The 19,131-nt window shown below is 44.1% G+C and overlaps 1 protein-coding gene across 1 annotated transcript in view; it reads right to left on the minus strand.

Moving 5' to 3' along the window:
- MYO16 (myosin XVI) overlaps positions 1-19,131 on the minus strand; it is a 401,807-nt gene that overhangs the window by 75,302 nt on the left and 307,374 nt on the right. The window contains exon 27 of the mRNA XM_022576783.3: positions 13,971-14,073. Within this exon, the coding sequence (XP_022432491.1) occupies positions 13,971-14,073 (103 nt within the window). The remainder of the gene's footprint in view (positions 1-13,970; positions 14,074-19,131) is intronic.

Genomic DNA, 19,131 nt, shown 5'->3' on the forward strand with positions numbered 1-19,131 from the left:
AAAAGTGAAACCTCGTAGCAGAGTATTTTCAGGAAATAGGCAGTTTTCAGGTCACATAGGAAAGCTAAATTTGAAGGGGAGTAAACACGGATGAAATGGATTTTCTCGCAATGATTAGAAATTTCAAAGGACTCAATAGTGGGTAGTTAAGAAGTGGTCTGAGTGTTTCACATGGCAGATCTGCCTGTCAGGCCAAGCTCGGAGGCAGCAAAAAAAGGAGGTGTTGCTGGGATCCACGGTCTGGGCTAATGAGGAGAGGATGGGAACGTGAGTCACAGGACACGTACGAGGGAAGGTGGGATGCTAGACAGGCAGACACAGGGAAGGTGGGAGCCAGAGGACGGGGCCGCTCCCAAGCTCCTGGTAAGATTCTGGTGTGGTTACACTCATGGAAATTCTCCCTGCGCAGGTAAAACCAAGGGCTTTGTGAGTGAGGAGGGCTTCTGGGTTTCTGATCCAGTGGGAGGGGGGGCGGAAGGGAGTCTGAATCCACACTGCAAGTGTCCTGCTGAGACACAGCTGAAGACTTTGTGGAAATGGCTGGGTATTGTACTGCCATCGCATTCAGATGATTTAAAAAAAAATTTTATTTAGCTATTTGGGTTTACTTTACAGTTATCCAATAGGTAGATTCATTCATTCATTCTTTATTTTTATTGCTTACCACATGACTTATGTCGCCTATATCTGGAGATGCTCGCTAGAAATGTCAGCATTTGTTTGGCTGTGCTGGTCTTTTAGGAAATGTCTCTTTCTCCTAAAGAATGAAATGAGCTCTTTAGCAGTATATCAGATTCCTTCCTCAGAAACCGTTCTGAATAATACATTTGAGTCCTTACGGCCTCTGCTCTCACTGATACTATGGATTAGTGGGACATAAATCTAGGAATCTATCTTCATCAGGAAAAACCCAGACAAGATCCCAAAATTTTCAAGGATTTACACTATTAATGACACTGACGAGGAGAAAAGCGTTGGCCATTTAAATTTTGTCTCTGTGATGAATTCATGTACAGTTTCTCTGTAATAAGTGCCTTAGTATGCTATATCAAATCCAACAAATTAAGATTCATCTGAATGAGACCAAATGTTCAGATCACCTACATTCTTGATTTTGGCTGCATTCTCTTATAAAAAGATGCTCTCACAACCAGAGGAAAGGAGAGGTTGACACGTCCTCCTACTGAGTCCTCTGCTTGTGTTCCCTAGATGCAGGATGCAACTCCTAGATGCATCATCTCCTATGTGAGATGAAAATGGTAATGTCATTCTGACTCCTGTAAAAGTAAACCACCTGTGAATTAGAGTCTTCGCTATTTTTATTAGAAAACCATTAGGTTTTTTGTTTTTTTCTTCTTTGAAGTGACAGATTTTAAAAGATTAAACACAATTGTCATCGATGACTTCGAAAGTTTCGATTACCGCTACAGTTTCCAGGGATTGTTTTAGAGGTGTAGGCTGTAGGAGGACAGACAAGGGCCGGATGGGCGGCTGCCATGGAGTGTAGGCGGACTGGACGCTGCAGTAGAGAGAGATGTGGAGGCACCTGTGAGGTTCCTCCCCTGGCGCTCCGTCCCTTCACCATCATCCCTGATTACTGCTTTCAATCACAGAGAGGCAGACGCAGAGGAGGGCTGCCCTTCTTGGGAGCGTAAAGGGACCCATATTTCCCGTTTCCATGGCAGGATGCGCACAGCACTGGCCTCACCTTTTTAGGGACATCCCCCATCTGACCACCCCTCACTGATTGGCAGACCACTGGCAGAACTATCTCCAGAGTGATCTTTCTAAACATCAATCTCGCTATGTTACTTTCATGCTTAAAATTATTTAATAGGGGCTTCCCTGGTGGCGCAGTGGTTTAGAGCCCGCCTGCCGATGCAGGGGACGCGGGTTCGCGCCCCGGTCCGGGAGGATCCCACATGCCGCGGAGCGGCTGGGCCCCTGAGCCGTGGCCGCTGAGCCTGCGCGTCCGGAGCCTGTGCTCGGCAACGGGAGAGGCCACAACAGTGAGAGGCCCGCGTACCGCAAAAAAAAAAAAAAAAAAAAGATTTAATAGCAGGTCATGATTTTCAGGATATTGCTCAAACTCTTTTGAAATGTTTGTTAGATTTTCTGTAGTAAGATCCTTTTTCAATGCATTCAAGTTTATCTATTCTCAAGCTATATCATAGCTCTTACCATTCCAAAAGGGGAACTTGTTTTTCTCCTCTGGCTTAACGTATACTGTTTATTTGTCTTCATCTCTCTTTGAATCATCTACTTGATAAGCCCCTGTGCATCCTTCAGAACCCAGATGGCTTCATGAACTCTCGGTCTAGTGTATACTTTATAACAATGAATTCATTACAGTGGTGTGTCTATGTCACTAATGTACCTTGAAGATATCTCTAGAATACCACTGAATTCCTGGTTTTGTCATTATTGGTATACCTGTCTGAATGTTCAACTCGACTGTGAAGTATTTGTGGACTAGAATAATGTTGGAAAAATATAAAGGTCATAATTTAGACATATTGGGTGAAGGAAAGTAGATGGAATGACAAAATGGAAAAAGCAGAATTTCAAAGAAAGTGATTTTAAGGGACATGAGCTACAACATGAACTCAGATATTTAAAATTTAATTTACTTCAACTAAATGAATCTTTAAAAAAATTATATCTGTTTAAACTATATGAATTCATTCATTTTATAAAAATGCATCTCATGCAGTTCAAGAAACAAAGATGTTAAATTTCATATTTTTGGTGCCATCACATTCTGGTATAATTGTAAACCAAAATCTAGGACCTATTTCATCCTCTAATTCTTTACCTACTCTTGGACTCACCTTGCCCACTGCCTCCAATTTATTAATATTCCAGAAACCTTCCGTGGTTTTATATTGCCTCTAAACTAAAATGCATACTTCAGGGTTTAGTATTCAAAGCCTTCCATAATATGATCTTTATTAATCTCTGAAGATCTAACACATTTCACTCCTCTAAAAGAGATGCTATTGACTCTTATTCTAACTTCCCACATACTCCCTGAGAGCAGAAACCAATTCAAGGCTTGCGCAGACAATATCAAGGGCCTACAGCATCTGAGCACAGGGTTCTTACTGAATGGTGTCACCGCTTCTGCCATTGTTATGTTAGATGCTATCTCGTATGTCTCGTATGTATTGTATGTCATATTATTGGAAGGCTTTTTATTAATAACTACCACATATAATTACCAGATCATATTTTAATGAGAAATAGTTTATTGTGGATGCTTATATCTTTGCTGAAAAATGCTTTATGCTTGTTATTACAGACAAAAAATTATGCTTAAAAATTTTTAATCTCCTTTGCTCTAAAAACATTAAGCCTTGTTCAAACAAATACTTCCCATTTAAAGACAAGATATATCATAGCTAGATTAAAAGTAGTCAACTTCTTTTACTGTAATATTAGAATTTCAAAAAATGCCCTGGTGTCTATCTCTTAAAGTGCCCTACCAATGTCAATCTGTTCAGTTTTTAAAATAGCTTTATTGGCAATCATAAGAACAACACACTTTTTTATGTGTTTTGATGTCTGTGTCTCTCTCCCAACAGGTTTGTTTTTCTTCCTGCTGATCTGAGAATGTCACTGTGTTCCTTTAAAACACACATCTTTCTCCTTTTTACCATGCAGAGCACTTTCTGTACCAGGTAATCTCTTTCAAACAGAAGCAGCCTCCCAAACCCCAGCATTCCCACAGGCACGCTATGGACAGTCCTTCACACATTCCTGGTTAGCTATCATTTTCATGTAGTACCTAGGTGCATTGTATCTCATATCTTTTCCTGGTTTTCCTGCCTCACATTTATTCACCCACCTATCCTACCATCTGTCTGTCTTATCCATCTATTCACTCACCATTCGTCCATCCACCCATCTGTCCCTCCATCCATCTCCCCATCCCTCCATCCTTCTACCTGTCCCTCCATTCATCCTTCCATCCCTCCATCCTTCCACCCATCCCTCTATCCACCCCTCCATCCTTCCATCAATCCCTTCATCCATCCCTCCATCCCTCCATCCTTCCACCCATCCCTCCATCCATACTTCCATCCCTCCATCCTTCCATCCATCTACCCTTCTGTCCCTACATCCCTCCATCCATCCTTCCATCCCTCCCTCCATCCTTCCATTCCTCCCTCCATCCTTCCATCCTTCCATCCCTCCCTTAATTCCTCCATCCATCCTTCCATCCCTCCCTTAATTCCTCCATCCTTCCATCCACCCCTCCATCCTTCTAGCTATCCACCCCTCCATCCCTCCAGTCACAAACCAAACATGTGCCTAGGGCCTTCCTAATACCAGGCACCGTGCCAGGCTCTAGGACCACAAGGATGGATAGAATCTGCTTTATCCTTTGAGGAAGCTCAGTAAAACAACCATTTAACTAAAAGCCATCTTTTTCAGGCTGAATTCACATATTTCCCCCGTTTGCTTCTTTGATTCCTTAAGTTTCTACAGAAGACCACTATTTTGCATATTTATATTTATTAATAATACTACAGGATTTTACATTTTCGTGGTGGCTTTGAAAAACTACTAAATATAAATATTCTAATGTTCAGTCTGGCTCTGAATGTACTTTTAAACATCCTCAAAGGATACATTTGTACTAAAATACAAGTTCTTTTCTCTTTGTTATAAATAGACTATTCTTGAAGTTTAAGTTCAATGCAGAAAAGATAATTACAGCTACACACATCTAAAAGAGTACTGTATCTTCTGGTATTTGAAGAAAGTGGTTTGGCTCGAATTACACATAATTACAGGTTAAGAAAAATTAATGACTCTCACCTAGAACAGTGTGACCTGTACAGCAAAGCAGTGATGAATAAAAACGACTATTTTGTGCTTACGAGTGAACTGCGCACTATGTGATCCTATGTATTATTTCATTATGGAAATCGTACCAGTATGGTCAAGAGCGCTTAACAGAAAAAACAAATCTCTTCACCCCATAGCGACACGTTGTGAAAAGCAAACCAGTGCCAATCCCAGACGAGGCTGATTAGCTCCAAAACCACAGAGGAAAGTGCACTGGGTAAGTTAATGGATTCATTTAGGGAGCACCTTTAGTCTCTGTCTTTTTAACAAAATGGGCTCCATGATGTCAATAATATTCACCTGCCCTGTGGAACGTGATGTTATAAATGATTAACAGCAGCATAAACACAGTCAGAGCCATTGTGCTCACCGGGGTGGGTACAGACACAAGCTCGGAGCATTGCCACCGCCAGCAACAGAAACGTTACTGCCGTTTATGTACTTTGATGACGGCTTTACTTCTAAAAATGTGAATCCTCATAGTCCTGCATCCTCACCCTCTTCTCTAAGAGTATCTGTAGAGTTTTAGATTTTTGAAACATTACCGAGCTTTCCTAACGTTCTGTGGTGTGCTCATGCTTGCTTTGAGACTCATCTATGTTTACTTTTGTGAACTGTCTTCTGCTTTCAACTCCAATAGGACCAGGTCCCTTCCACCTTTTTCTGTAACTTTTATTGGAGTCGAGTTGATTTACAGTGCTGCGTTAGTTTCTGCTGTGCAGCAAAGTGAATCAGTTATACATATACATACATCCACTCTTTTTTTAGATTCTTTTCCTGTATAGGCCATTACAGAGTATTGAGGCTCTACAGTAGGTCCTTATTAGTCATCTATTTTCTATATAGTAGTGTGTATATGTCAGTCCCAGTCTCTCAGTTTATCCCTCTCCCTCCCTTTCCCCCCTGGTAGCCATAAGTTTGTTTTCTACATCTGTGACTCTATCTCTGTTTTGTAAATAAGTTCATTTGTACCTTTTCTTTTCTTTTTCTTTTTAGATTCCACATATAAGCAGTATCATATGGTCTTTTCCATCTTTTGGAGCGCCACACATATTTTGTGCAGCAAATTCCCACCTGCACAGAAGAGCTGGAGCACATTCCTGACCTAAAAACTAATGTGCCGGTTTTAAAGGAGAGTTCACTCTTTGAGTCAGTTAAATGTGATAAGACTGTTGACTGAAGGTCCCTGTGAGGTTCCGTCCCTTCTCTGCCTCAGCTACCCTCTCTATCCGTCTACCGCTGCTCTGTCTCACGTAGGTCATGACCTCAAGTTCACTGCCTGGCTTCCCAGCTCTAGTCCTGCTTGATACGTTTTTTCATGTTTAAAGCCTAAATCAGATCATGTTAACACCCTCCTTAAAGCTCATCAATGGCTTCACGTTGAACTTGAAGTAGAACACTGTGCTTTGCTCATACAAGTTCCCCTGGTTCTGGCCCCTGTGTCCCTCTAAGCGTCCATTCTCAGCAAGGTGGATTCTGCCTCAGAGGGTGACGCTGGCTTCTGATGGGCAAAACCCCCCTTAGCGATGACAAGATTGGTGGCATACAACAAATGCTTAATAAGGGCTTATCGAATGACTACCTCAATCTGGAGTGGGGAACACTAGACTGGTGCAGAAGAGATGGACTTGGATGAGGTGTAGAGGCAGGACCACCATTCTTTCAGTAGTTGTCAAGAGCCAAGCTTGTCCAGGAAGATTGATCCTTGAAGGGCCACAAACTACTGTAACAGCTAAGATTTTGTCCCCCAGTCCCATTCCCTCATTCATTTTTTTCCATGGAGGGGAGCGACAGTGAAAGAACAAAGGCTGAGAAACTCTGCCCCACGGTGTGGTCTCTCCCCTTGTCACTGGTGGGTGTTCGGGGCTCCACCGTCCTGCTCCCATCAGCTTTCTTCTCTTGGGCTGCCCTCCCCTCGGGACAGCACAGAGGGCTCCCACCCCACCCTGCTTCCTGCCCCATCACGTGACTGGCTCCTTGCCAGCCCTCAGGTCTCAGCCTGAACGTGGTGGCTGTGGAGATGCCTGTTATGATGCCCGCCCACCTGAGCTAGGGACCCTGGGATTCACCATCACAGTGTCCACCTTGGTTCCCTACCAGTGAGGAGTTACAGGACCCTAACCTGTAATTATTTATTCGTTCACTGCTCACGGTACAGACCTCCCATCCCCCCCCCGCCCCCAGACTAGACTGTAAGACCCCTGTGAGGGGGACAGGCCATTCCTCCTTAACATTGCATCACAACTGCCTGTGTAATTTCAGGACACAAACGATGCTCAGTAAGGCTGTTGACCTGGAGTTACAAGAAAGTAGATTGATTCCTAAGACCTGAAAATTGCATTAGCCATAGGCATACCCTGTTCTCACTTAGCAACGGTTGAGTGCCAGATATTACACTAAGCCTTTTGCTTAATGAGGCTGAGAGGGAAAACATAAAATGACTTTAAAAAAGGAACTATCACACATATCAGCCAGACTCGATTGTGGATACTTCCATTTCCAAAAGAAACGGGATAATAGGTAGGAGGCGCGTTCGTTCATTCATTTAACAAACACTGGTTGTCTACTATGACCCAGACCCCAGGAGACGTGATCGTGAAACACACACACACACACACACGTGTGTGTGAAAATATATAAGAAAAAAAGAGATGTAATATTTGTCCTCAATAAAGTTCAGAGTGAAAAGGGAGACACACTGTCCAAGAATCAAACATCTGTAATGTTATTTTTAAATACTGAGTGAATACGCACCAAGGGTTTGCAGTAATTATCTTTAGGTAGTTCAGTTGTGGGTGATCTATATTTTCTTCTCTAATTTTCAAGTTTCTTATAAAGACTGAACACTATAACAAAATTATATTCATATATATGTGTATACCTACGTGTTTAGTACACGAGAAAAAAGGAAACACATATACGTGCATATATATAGTACTTCCCAGTCACAATGCACATAGTACCAAGAGATACTCTTAGATCCCTAATTTTTATTATTTTCAACATTAATAATGCCAGAGAAAGAGGAGGAATATGAGAGAAAGAGTAATTTTATAGGCTATTTTCTAGCTTGAACTTACGGTTGATTTATGAAGTGCCCCTCGAGTAATAAAACAAAGGCTATAAACCATTAATTTATTGTCCTAATAAGAGCCAAGGGCCCTTATACAATGGTCTCATCTTCAAAGATGTAAAGAAAGTGGAGCATGTTTAAAACTTTTAACAGTTTCTCGCTCTTACTTTTATTATCTTTTCTCTACTGGACTATTTGGGATTAATGAAATAATCACTCCTTCATCCAATGATTTTATTTAATGTTACGTTAATCTTGCAATTCTTGGTACTGTCAGAGTGAATCCTTCCAAGGCCGTATATTTTAGAGAGACACGCAGCGGAATCTAGGCCATGCCTTACACGAGAAGATATAAGGAACGAAAATTACATTAAAGGATGATGATGAAGAAAATAATTATTGTAATTGTTTTTTAATTAATTAATGTATGGTTTTGGCCACGCCACTTGGCATGTGGGATCTTAGTTCCCTGACCAGGGATCGAACCCGTGCCCCCTGCGATGGTAGCGCCAGGGAAGTCCTGTCATTGTTTCTGTTAGTGAATAAGCACAAATATTTCATTGACTGTGGAGTCTGCCCTTTGTTACTTCCTTCAGAGTCTCTCTCCCTTTCTCTCTCACGCACACAAGGAGTAAGAATCATATCAGGTGGGTAGTTGAGGTCAAGTTAAAGTTCTAATTGCGTTTCTTACTTCCTGTCTGTACCATCTTGAGCGAGTCACCGGCAGCCTTCCCGTGTCTGACCCCCCATTCGTACAGCCTTAGAGGAAACGTGAAGTCCCTCTCAGGTTATCATCGAAATTTCTCCTTCCACGCTGTCCTGCAACAGGTGTCACACAGGACACTCTGCTTGTCTGCAAAGCTCCTCTCACCCCAAAGTTCTAGAAAAGTCTGGAACGACAGGGCAACCTATCCCTGTGAAAGCCTTGCTAAGTGGGGGTCAGCCATCCCCCAGCCCAGCTCCCCCTGGGCCCTACGAGTGCTCGGGGCTGCACGGCACCCCTGGCACCCATGAACAGGCTCTAACAGATTTGTTTCTCTCTTCGTCACCCTCCAGATGGCTTTAAAATGAATATAGCATTCAAATAACTACACAGAAGAAAGCATCCTCTAACCAGTTGATTCATATAAAATGTGTGAAAATCAGATGATACCATTTATTTTTCCACTTAGAATTAGTTTCAAAAGTTTTCCCTTTATATAAATGACATAACATGGCAAAACACGCATGTTTCACGTGAGCCAAAGTGCCTGCCGGTCGCTGGTCTATGGCTGGGGGAAATCAGGGCAGGAAGTGTTTGATTAAATGTACACAGTCCGGAGGGATTATTTTTAAAGTTACCTTTTAAAGTGGGACTGAATTAAAAATGTATATATTCAAATAAATGAAATACCTGACTAATTTTAAAAACACCAAATAGTAGAAGGTTAAAAACTAGCAGCATAATTTCACTTGTTTTCAAACTGTGTAGATTTTTTTTTCACCACAAATGAAGTACGCCACAGACTCTTGGTTTCATAAAGAAAAATACCTCTGGTGAGACAGAATACGGTTCTGGAAGACAGTCATGTAGAGTCCACTCGAATCATTTCAAGAACCTTCTATTTCTTTTTGAGCAACTTAAATTCTGCCTTGAAATAAGGATAAAGCTCTGATTCGTCCAGCATATTTTTAAAATATGTCATTTCATCAACATGAACAAGAAACCATCACCAAACAGGATGCTTTTCCAGCCATCACTGCCTCATGATTTTTCTCCACTTTTCGTTAAATTAAAACCCCCTTCTGTTAAAACAGTGATGCTGAGTATGTAAAGGGAGTAATGGCCTGAGTGAGTCCGCCCAAACTTGTGGGGACCAGTTCGAATCCTGTGAAGATGCCTTTGAGAAGAAAGGGCCGGTGGCGTAAATTATGCAATAGGTTAATTATTATTTGGAAACAAAACTGCTTTAGGGAAAGCACTGTCAGTGTGACTTACCGTTTTTTTCATAAAAGCTTAAAATAATTAAGTTGACCCTACACAATATTCCACTTAAATTGTACTTAGGGAGTGGCTACAAATTTTAAGTCATTTGCAATTACAGGAGTAATGCATAGATACATGTACCTTCTAAACACAGATACAAGCTAAAAATTCCATTTGATTCTCATTCCAAAACCATTCCCCAGATATTAGCACTGTTAGGTTTTTGTGAATTGTTCCAGGTTTTAAAAATTCGTATATGTCTGTGTATACTCGTATCTAAACTATAAGCGTAGGTTTGGTGGCTTCTTGACACAGACTCACTTATTGGCCCTGCAAATCTGCACAGAGTGTCTACCTGCACCTTTCCGTCACCTGTGCTGGAGACACAGCAGCAAACCGGGCAGCCGCGGCCTCCAAGGATGCACTTCCTCGCTGGTGGAGGACAGACAGGCAGCAACTTGGTCGAAGGTGGGCAACCTCAGGAGTGAGAACAAGCAGAGGACACGGAGGTGGGGGCTTGGTCGCGAGCAAAGCTGGCAACTTGCACGCTTCAGCAGGGCTGTTCTCCACCTGCCTTTGCCCAAGGGGTGAACACGAGGCGAGCGTCCCCTAGACTCGCATCTGGCCTGAGAATCGTCACCACACCTGCTGTTTCCTCCGGATGCCCGGAGCATCTAGGTCTCCGCTCTCACACTAGAGCTGACATTAAACACTGGACAGAGTCAAACACTTCTTCCCTTGAGTCCAATTCCTTCTTTTCTCCCTTTCTCCTTCTCCTCCTTTTCTTTGCAAAATGCAGTCAGGACCTAGCCTCCAAAAGCCTTGGCTGCTGAAGGGTCAGTGGGCTGACGGTTGCATAAGAAACATTCCGATCAGAATCACCAGCAACGGGAAGCAGCCAGCTTGTTTTACCTCCATCTACTGGGCGAATCAGAAACAGAAAAAAGACACGAACTACAGGAAGCAATCTGCTCCGACTCATAAACGAACCTACCAGTGCCTCTGATCGAAGCTCAGGCCGGGACGCATAATCCATGCCTTTCAAGTTCTGTAGTCTGAGGAAAGGGACTTTCGGTAGCTACATTAAAAGAGACAGATCGAGGCGAGTGCAGTGGAAAGAACACAGCACAGAAGACCCAGGTCTGGTCCCAGCAAAGGGGCCTCCCCACCGAAACGAAATATTCGCCACACCTTGTATTTTGATCAGTACGCCTCGCTCTAAGACGACCTCCTCATGTCTGAAATGAGGTTATTCCTGTTCACCGCCTACCTTCCTTCTTCTGCATGGAATTGCTATAGGGCTTAACTCAAATAAGGCAAACAAAACAAACCCTATCAATAGTTGTAGCAAATTCCAAGGATGAGAGGAAGCGTTACTTATGAAATATCAGCATTTCCAGGGCCTCACGTACCGACTCCAAACCCACGGCTACATAAACAATAAACAGCACACGTGGATTGGTAAACAAACGCACAACACTGAAGGGAAGACGTCTCTCCTCGTCTGGAACAGAAGCAAATCCCGGTGTTCAGCACCACTGATGGAATTGCTGTAACGTGCAAAAGAACAGGAACAATGGGGCTAGAATGCCGCTACAAATGATGCGGAGGCTTTCCTGCACAGGCTCTGATCAATGTCTGGGAGGAAGGAAGCAATCTCACAAGATCCCCAAGACCCATCAGAGCCACAGTTAAAGGATCATATTTTTAGCTAAGAGAATTGAATTCCTAGCTAATTCACACAGAGAATCTGTGAATCTGTGAATCTCTATGCAGATTCACACAGCAAAGGATGACTCCGATCCCTTTATGTTCTAGCATCGCTTCTAAAAACCTTGGAGAAAAATAGCTATTAATCTCACGCTAACCACTCAGCCAAAGGATGAACACGGGCGGCTTCACAGGAAGTGTACGTTGGACTCAGCAATTTCAGATCAGGCTGCCCATACAAGAGCCACCCGCTACGACCTGCTGTTGTTTCAAACAGCTCCTATTTAATCCTCGTCTTCATGAACCAACCAGAAGACAGCGGCAACAACTCTGCCTGTAACTATAACTGCGTTTCGAACAAATGCTTTGTTTCTGAAACTGAGGGGTCTGCCTTTCTAGGTCAGAAATAAATAATTTTTTTAAAAACTTCATTTGCTGTTTGACTAGCACAAGAGTGAAACATGAATAAGCTTTATTTCTGTGAAGTCAGTGATTTGCCTTATAGCATCAAGTATATGAAAGGTTACATCTTGGAGAAGCTGGAGAAAGCTGTCTTTCCTAACTATTCAATAGGGAACGTATACGCAAACATGATCAGCAAATGAATACCTTTCTGTTTTTTCTCCGTCTTGTATTTTTGGCCTCCTTTGGGGAGATAAAGAGTGAGGGAAAATACACTAGTGTAATGAAATGGGAACTGTTCTGCATTTTGATGCACTTTTTCAAAGTCCCAATGTATGTGGGATTCAGTGTCATACCATCCCCAGCTGCACTGTCAAGTGTCCTAGCACACGTGGGCGGAGGGACAGCTGCCAGGCTGCACTGGCTTGCTCCCCAGCCCCTGCCGCCTCACGTCTGACCTCACACTCTACACAGGTGTCTCGGAGGAACGACGGCTGGTCAGGTGTTATGGTCCCTGCCGGTCACTCTCACAGTGGAAGAATTCTTCCAGATTCCCTCGCTTTGTCTCGACAAGTCAACCTTCTTTCTCAACATTAATAAAGTAAATTATTCTTATCTGTGTTTTTTTAAGGAACAAAATGCAACGAGAAAATCTTCGTGTTCTATATTCAGGAAACACTAGTGTTCAGGTACTGGCTTAAAAGTTCTGACAATGAGTCAGTTGAAATAACTTCACCGCCTACAGTCTTGTGGAACAATTCTGCATGTGAGCCCACATCTTATGCCACTGACTGGAGCGGGGCTAGCTGACATCACTGTGTGTTAGCAAGTCCTCCTTCCTCCTTTTTTTATCCAATCTTTTGGCACAAGTGTGCATTCATGCCTACTACCGACTGTGTGAGCGTCCTCCTTCAGACCGCTATTTGAAGCTCAACTCCATTATTAGGTAAAAAAAGGAAAGAACGGGGGACAGGATAATAAAGAAAGAGGTTGGGTGGCACAGACGATGAAAACGTTACTCATCGATGCTAAAATGCGAGGTTCTTAGTTCTTCGTCGTAGACGGATAAGGGTGTTACAGTGTCAATCCAGGATTCAATACCTGTCTTACCCACACGGGGCCACTTTCAGACACGTCAGCAATTCTGAACCTTCTCTTCATGTCATTTCTGCACTGAAGTACTCTTTTCTGGCCTCATCAACTATCATGCATTTTCACTTGAAGATGCTCTAACTCCCTCTCATTTTTAAAAAATGAGATTTATGTCTGCTCTCCAGTAATGGTTATGTTTTGCCAAAGCTATTGGCCACCAAGCTCTTTGCCACCAATGCACTTTCAGATGTTTTTTTATCTAGGAACCTGCAATAATTCCTGGTGTGGTGGACTCTATTCTATTTCCTGTTATTGCTCTAACATTACCTTCTCAGTTTTTTTACTTTTCAAATTCCTCTTTCTCTTCCTAACCCTAGTCACGGTGGCATTCTGAGTTGCTTCAGGGATTAAACAAAATCCAAACTGTGCCCTTGTGTTTGTGGGGAGCATCTCCCTGCTCTTCTGTCTCCTGTTCCTTCCTCCTTCTGGGAGCCTGGCTATCCCTCCAGCAGACCCCTGAGCTCTTCCAATCCCCCCCCCCGTTTTGGTTCCTCCGACTTCTGCTCCCTTTCAGACACTCCAGAAAGCTCTGGTACCAGCACTGGGGTCTGGGATGTGGGCAAACTTAGTGGGGCTTCCGGACTTCTCCCCGCACTGTAAACAGGCTCCGAGCCTCCTGCATCCTGTGTTTGCTGCTGAAACTGGTGAATCAGAAGGACTGATACGTTCCAGGGACTACACTTAGCATCTCTCTTTGCCAAACACATCACAGCAATTTGTTTTTGCCAGTGAGACTGGGGCAGCTCCCCGTGGGGACTCGGCCCCACTACTGGAAACCCCAACTGCTCTGGTAGGAGCTTGTAGATCACTCACCTGCCAGCCTGGTAACGGGCACTGCTGCAGAGCCAGCCGGCATCTCTCCTCGGCTGGCAGCATCCTCTTGTCGTCCGGGAGGGTCTCGGCCAAGGGCTTATACCTGCAAAAAGCAGTGGGGACAGGAAAGCCATGACTGAATTGGTCATCAAAGGATTATCTTCAACAGGGTTTCCTTTGTTACCCTGTTTCTTAAACTTTTCCCATTCTTACTTTATCCGACATGCCCCCAAATCTCCATCCATTGTGCATTTCACATTGGACCACTAGGAGACAGCCCTTATCCTTTACAAGGAAAATGATTTTAAAAGGAACCAAATATATCTCTCAGTCCTGTAATGTATCTTTAATATTATCAGGAGTGATGCAAACCATTTATCAAATGAAACTTCGAAGAGGAAGAATATGAATCTATTAGTTCTCATTTAAATTTGTAGAATACTCTTAAAATACACCTTTTAAGGTACTCCAACATTCTTTGTTAGTGTTTGAGAGTGAATCTAGAGGTAGTTAGTATCTATAATAAAGGGACACCAAAACACCCAAAAGTTTTATTTAAGTGAGAGGTAGAGAAGCTTCCTCCCCATTGAGTAGATACTGAGTATTTTAAAAGAAGGACATTTTATTTTTGGAAAGTTCCTCAGAATAATTAAATTTCACTCTTTGGCTGAAATTCATGACTATATAAAGTTTTCCTATGGGTTTCTAAAAAAAAATGCCTTTCAAAATTATATGACCCATTAAAAAAATCTATGTGAAATTTTCATTTGCACTTATGGCATTTAGCCTGACATGTAAGCCAAACCACATTAGGAGGAGGAGGAGAAGGGGGAAGAGCAGGAGGGGGAGGGGGAGGAAGAGGGGGAGGGGGAGGAAGGGGGAGGGGAGGGGGAGGAATAGGGGAGGGGAGGAAGAGGGGGAGGGGAGGAAGGGGGAGGGGGAGGAAGAGGGGGAAGGAGAGAGACAGGAGAAATGAGAAAAAAATCTAACTGCATCTGGTGTGTTTATGATCCTCACGTTGGGCTGCCCTGGGAACTCAAAGGTGATAATTAAATCACCTAAGTTTTCTGTTATTTTCTGTAAAATATCTCAGCTTTTCATCTAAAGTTTGTTGCAGCAAATTTGGCATCTTCTCAAATGAGTCCTTTGTTTCCTGAGGACATCTAAGGAAGGCGGCGTGTCGCCTACACACCCGGTTCACCACCCCCATCCAGCCGAGCACTGAGAGGGCTGGACGTGTCCCACTGGCGGCCACCGCACTTCTTTATCTCTGCAAGTGAGGTAGAGAAGCGAGGCTGGAGGGGGAAGCGCAGCAGGAACTGTGGGTCTGGGGTATAACATGAATCCTGAGAAAATACACCTGTGTGACTTTTTCAGTAGCAGGCTTTCATTTCCCCTCTAAAATCCTTTTAGCATATTGTCACCGAAAACTTACTGTATTATTTGTCCTGGATTGAGAATTGTCATGATATTGCTAGCCGTGAGTCAGACGAAATAAATACGGCTCATCAGCAACACCCTCCCTTCTCACACATAGATTTTCGCTCATGTATCAACTCAGGGTACAGGAGAGGGTAAAAATAGCAAGCAACAGAGACTGAACAGGAATTGTAGTGCTAGAGGCACGGCTCTGAAGAATCTTGCTCATCATTTTGATCACACTGAATGGTCTCAAATGATCTATAGATGATGGAAGTATTCAGTGATTTTTTTTTTTTTTTTGATAAGAGGCAAGAATATGATTTTCTACTCTGCAGTGTGCGGAAGGCCGGGAACCGGGAGGAGAGTGTACAGGGGCAGTGGAGGGACCACCTGAAGGTGATGGGCATCCCCAAAAGATGCTGGTACATGACATCGGAGCATCAGTGGGCAAACAGGGATTATGTGTTATAATGTTTAAGTGGTTCAAAGGTGATAACTGACATAACCGTGCAATGTATGTGAACAGGAGAGAAACTGGATTGGGGATCTAAAGCAAGATTCAGGTTCCAGCTTTGCAGCAAACTTGCTGTGAGGCCCTTGGCAAAGCACTGAGCAGGTAATCTTCCCCTCTCTCAGTACCGCACATGTGTGCGACCCAAATTCTATGTTCTGTTGTAATCATTAATTTAATTTTTATCTGTCCTCAAAGTATGCGAGCTTCCCCAGGGCTCGGGGTCATCTCTGCACATCCCATGGTGTCTGCTCGACTGCCTATGCGTGTAGAAAGTATGCATAAATGAAGAAATTGGGCTGGGAGAGTGGAGGATGGGGAATGACACTTCTCGAGCGCCGAATGAATGCAGGGGACTTTTCATTAGTCGCTTCGCACACTCCTCCAAGATGCAGGGGGCATGGATGATAATCTCCTTTTGATGGTGAGAAGTTGACGGTCACAGAAATTAAGTCACTTGCCCAACTTCACACAGATGATGTTGAATTGTGTCTCCCCAAAAGAAGCGTGACCTGACTTGGGAACAGGGTCTTCGAAGATGTAATGCAGTTAAGAGGAGGTCTGTAGGGTGGGCCTTAATCCCACAGGACTGGTGTCCTTATAAGAAGAGAAAATGTCACGTAAACACAGAGACACAGGGAGCACGCCATGTGACGATGGAGGTGGGGAGGGAGGTGACGCAGCTGTAAGGACTGCGGGGCCACCACCCGAAGCCCAGAGAGGCAAGGAAGGAGTCCACCCAGAGTCTCAGGGGGTCAGGGCCCAGGCGATGCCCTGATTTTGGACTTGTGGCCTCCAGAACTGTGAGAAGTACATCTGCGTTGTTCACAGCACCCCGGTTTGTGGTGCTTTGTGAGGGCAGCCCTAGGGACCTGACACAGATGGTGGAAGGGACTGGGATTGAACCTGGGGCAGCCTGACTCCGGAGGCAATGTCTCCACCACCATCACTCCGGCTGAGGCGGGAAGGAAGCAGCCCCGGCCCCAGATAGTTCCAGAGTGAAAGAGACGAGCTTGAGCATCAAAGTCCCAAACGCACAGTAACCATCAGCCTACGGGACATGCAGAGATAAGAGCTCTTGGTTCTCTGACCTTTGGGTGACTGAGCTTTTCTTTAGCAGTAAACTAAACTCATAATGACATACAGACTCATTCAAACACTCAGGAAAATCAGCGCGTTTCCACCACTTACCCAGAGTCACACAATGCAATGAAATCACTCAAATTATCTTCTCTTTCTTTTATAATTGTCTCATTCTGGAACTTTGCTAATTATCAGCAAGAAGTGAATTGACATAATTCAAGTATCTGAATACAGTATTAACAAGTCAGAACAAAAAACCTTAACACTTGGTGCCTTTTTTTCTCATTTTATATTGTTCTTTTGACACCTAAAATGGTATAATTCTGACATTTCAACCGAAAAGACAAAAACGTCATCTTAGACAGGGTGAGGTACTCTATTTTAGTGTAATTAAAAACATCTTGTCTTTTGGAATGTGAGTGTCATCTCTGGGTGGTGTCACGGGCCCATCACTGCACTGAAGCATGATCTCATAGAAACTTCAATTTCAGACCAAATGGAAATAACCAGCCCGAGCCTGGAGCTGCACATGGTCCTGAGAGTGCTGGTGTTACTGGAGAAGGGACTTCTTTGCTCTCGTTCCCCACACCCTCCTGGCCTCTGTTGCCCAAGAGGTGGTCACTTCCATCCACTGAAGATTCCCTATCCTCAGGCTGACACCTGCCCTGCATCCCAGATAAACCAGCCGACTCTGAGAAGTCAATGCTAACTCTCCCAGCTGACTCACTCTTGTCTCATCCTGGCTTGGCATGAGGGGCATGACTGGCACCTAGTTCCACGTCCAGAATCTGGGTCGTGTGGCTCATTCACTCGGGCTCATTCAATCAATCAACCAATATTGACTGAGCACAAAATAGATACTGGGAATGCAGCAGGAAACAAAACAGATCCTTATACCCCTTACATCCCATGATGGAGAGAGAGATAATAGAAATGTAAATGAGGATGGATGTCAGATATGACAAGAGAGATGGAGAAAAATAGAGCAGGGAAGGTTTCAGGGTGAGCAGATACCTGCTGGTGAGGAAGGAGGCATGGCTCTCTCTGGGGAACAGGGATCCAAATTGAGGGCATGGGGTCTGGAAGCCTGGGGTGGGATGGTACCTGCTTAGGGAATCAAGGAAGCAGGCATGGCTGGAGCAGAAAAGAGGGAGGAAAGATGGAGGAGATGGACCCACAGAGGTATCCACACAGGGTGGGGACGAAGACCCCACCGGTGATGCCAAGGACTTTGGCTTTGACTCTGAGAGTCCCGGGGAGCAAGGCTTTGAGCAGACGAGTCACATCACTTGACATTTAAAGAATCGTCACAGCTGTGAGGCTGAGAGCAGGCAGAGGGAACAAGTGGGGGGCTGGGGAGACCCTCTGTACGCTCTTCCCACAGCCCAGGATGGAAGCAACAGGAATGGTAGGAATTGGTTGAACTCTGTCCATATTTGAGGCAGATCCAATAGGATTTCCCAGTGCACTGATGTGGATGTGAAGGGAAGAGAGTATGACGTCATTTCTTGACCTAGGAGACTGAGGATGACGTTGACATTTACTGAGATGGAGTAGTCTGGGAAGAGTAGTTATTTCCCTGGGCCAATGCTGCATAAACCGAAGGAAACGGTCAGTGCAACTCAGGAGAACCAGAAACGGGGAGTGGAGGTGAAACTCCCAAAGGAGGTATAGACCAATGTCACCAACACCCCCGAACCAGACCTAGTGCCTCCCTGGTTGTCAATTCCTCAGCCGGGGTCAGTCTCTTCTCTGTCACGACCTTCTGTCTGACCGAACAGGACAGTACTTACCGTGTGGGAAACTGGTCCTCTTTCCATTACGGTTCTGAATACTCAGGGTTCTCTGTTACTCGGGGTAACACAGTTGAAACCTATAACTGTGTTAGACGCTCCATTTGCCTCACTTCTCTTGGGAACGTGTCTCTGACGACTTTCATCCTCCCCTTCCTGCCAGTCTACACCCTAAGTTGCCAGTATATAAGTGTGGGGTTTCCCAGCAAGTTCCATCATGGTTACTGAAAAATTCTATAACACACACACTCGTCATTAAGTGCTCTTTCTACATCAAGGATTCATGAAACCTCTCCTCAATGCACTCACAGAATCACGAATATGATGACAATAGAAGGATAACAGACATGAC

Source organism: Delphinapterus leucas, chromosome 18 (assembly GCF_059928025.1).
Source record: "Delphinapterus leucas isolate spDelLeu-1000000601 "Yukka" chromosome 18, BTC_Dleu_Yukka2, whole genome shotgun sequence".
Taxonomy (NCBI): Eukaryota; Metazoa; Chordata; class Mammalia; order Artiodactyla; family Monodontidae; genus Delphinapterus; species Delphinapterus leucas.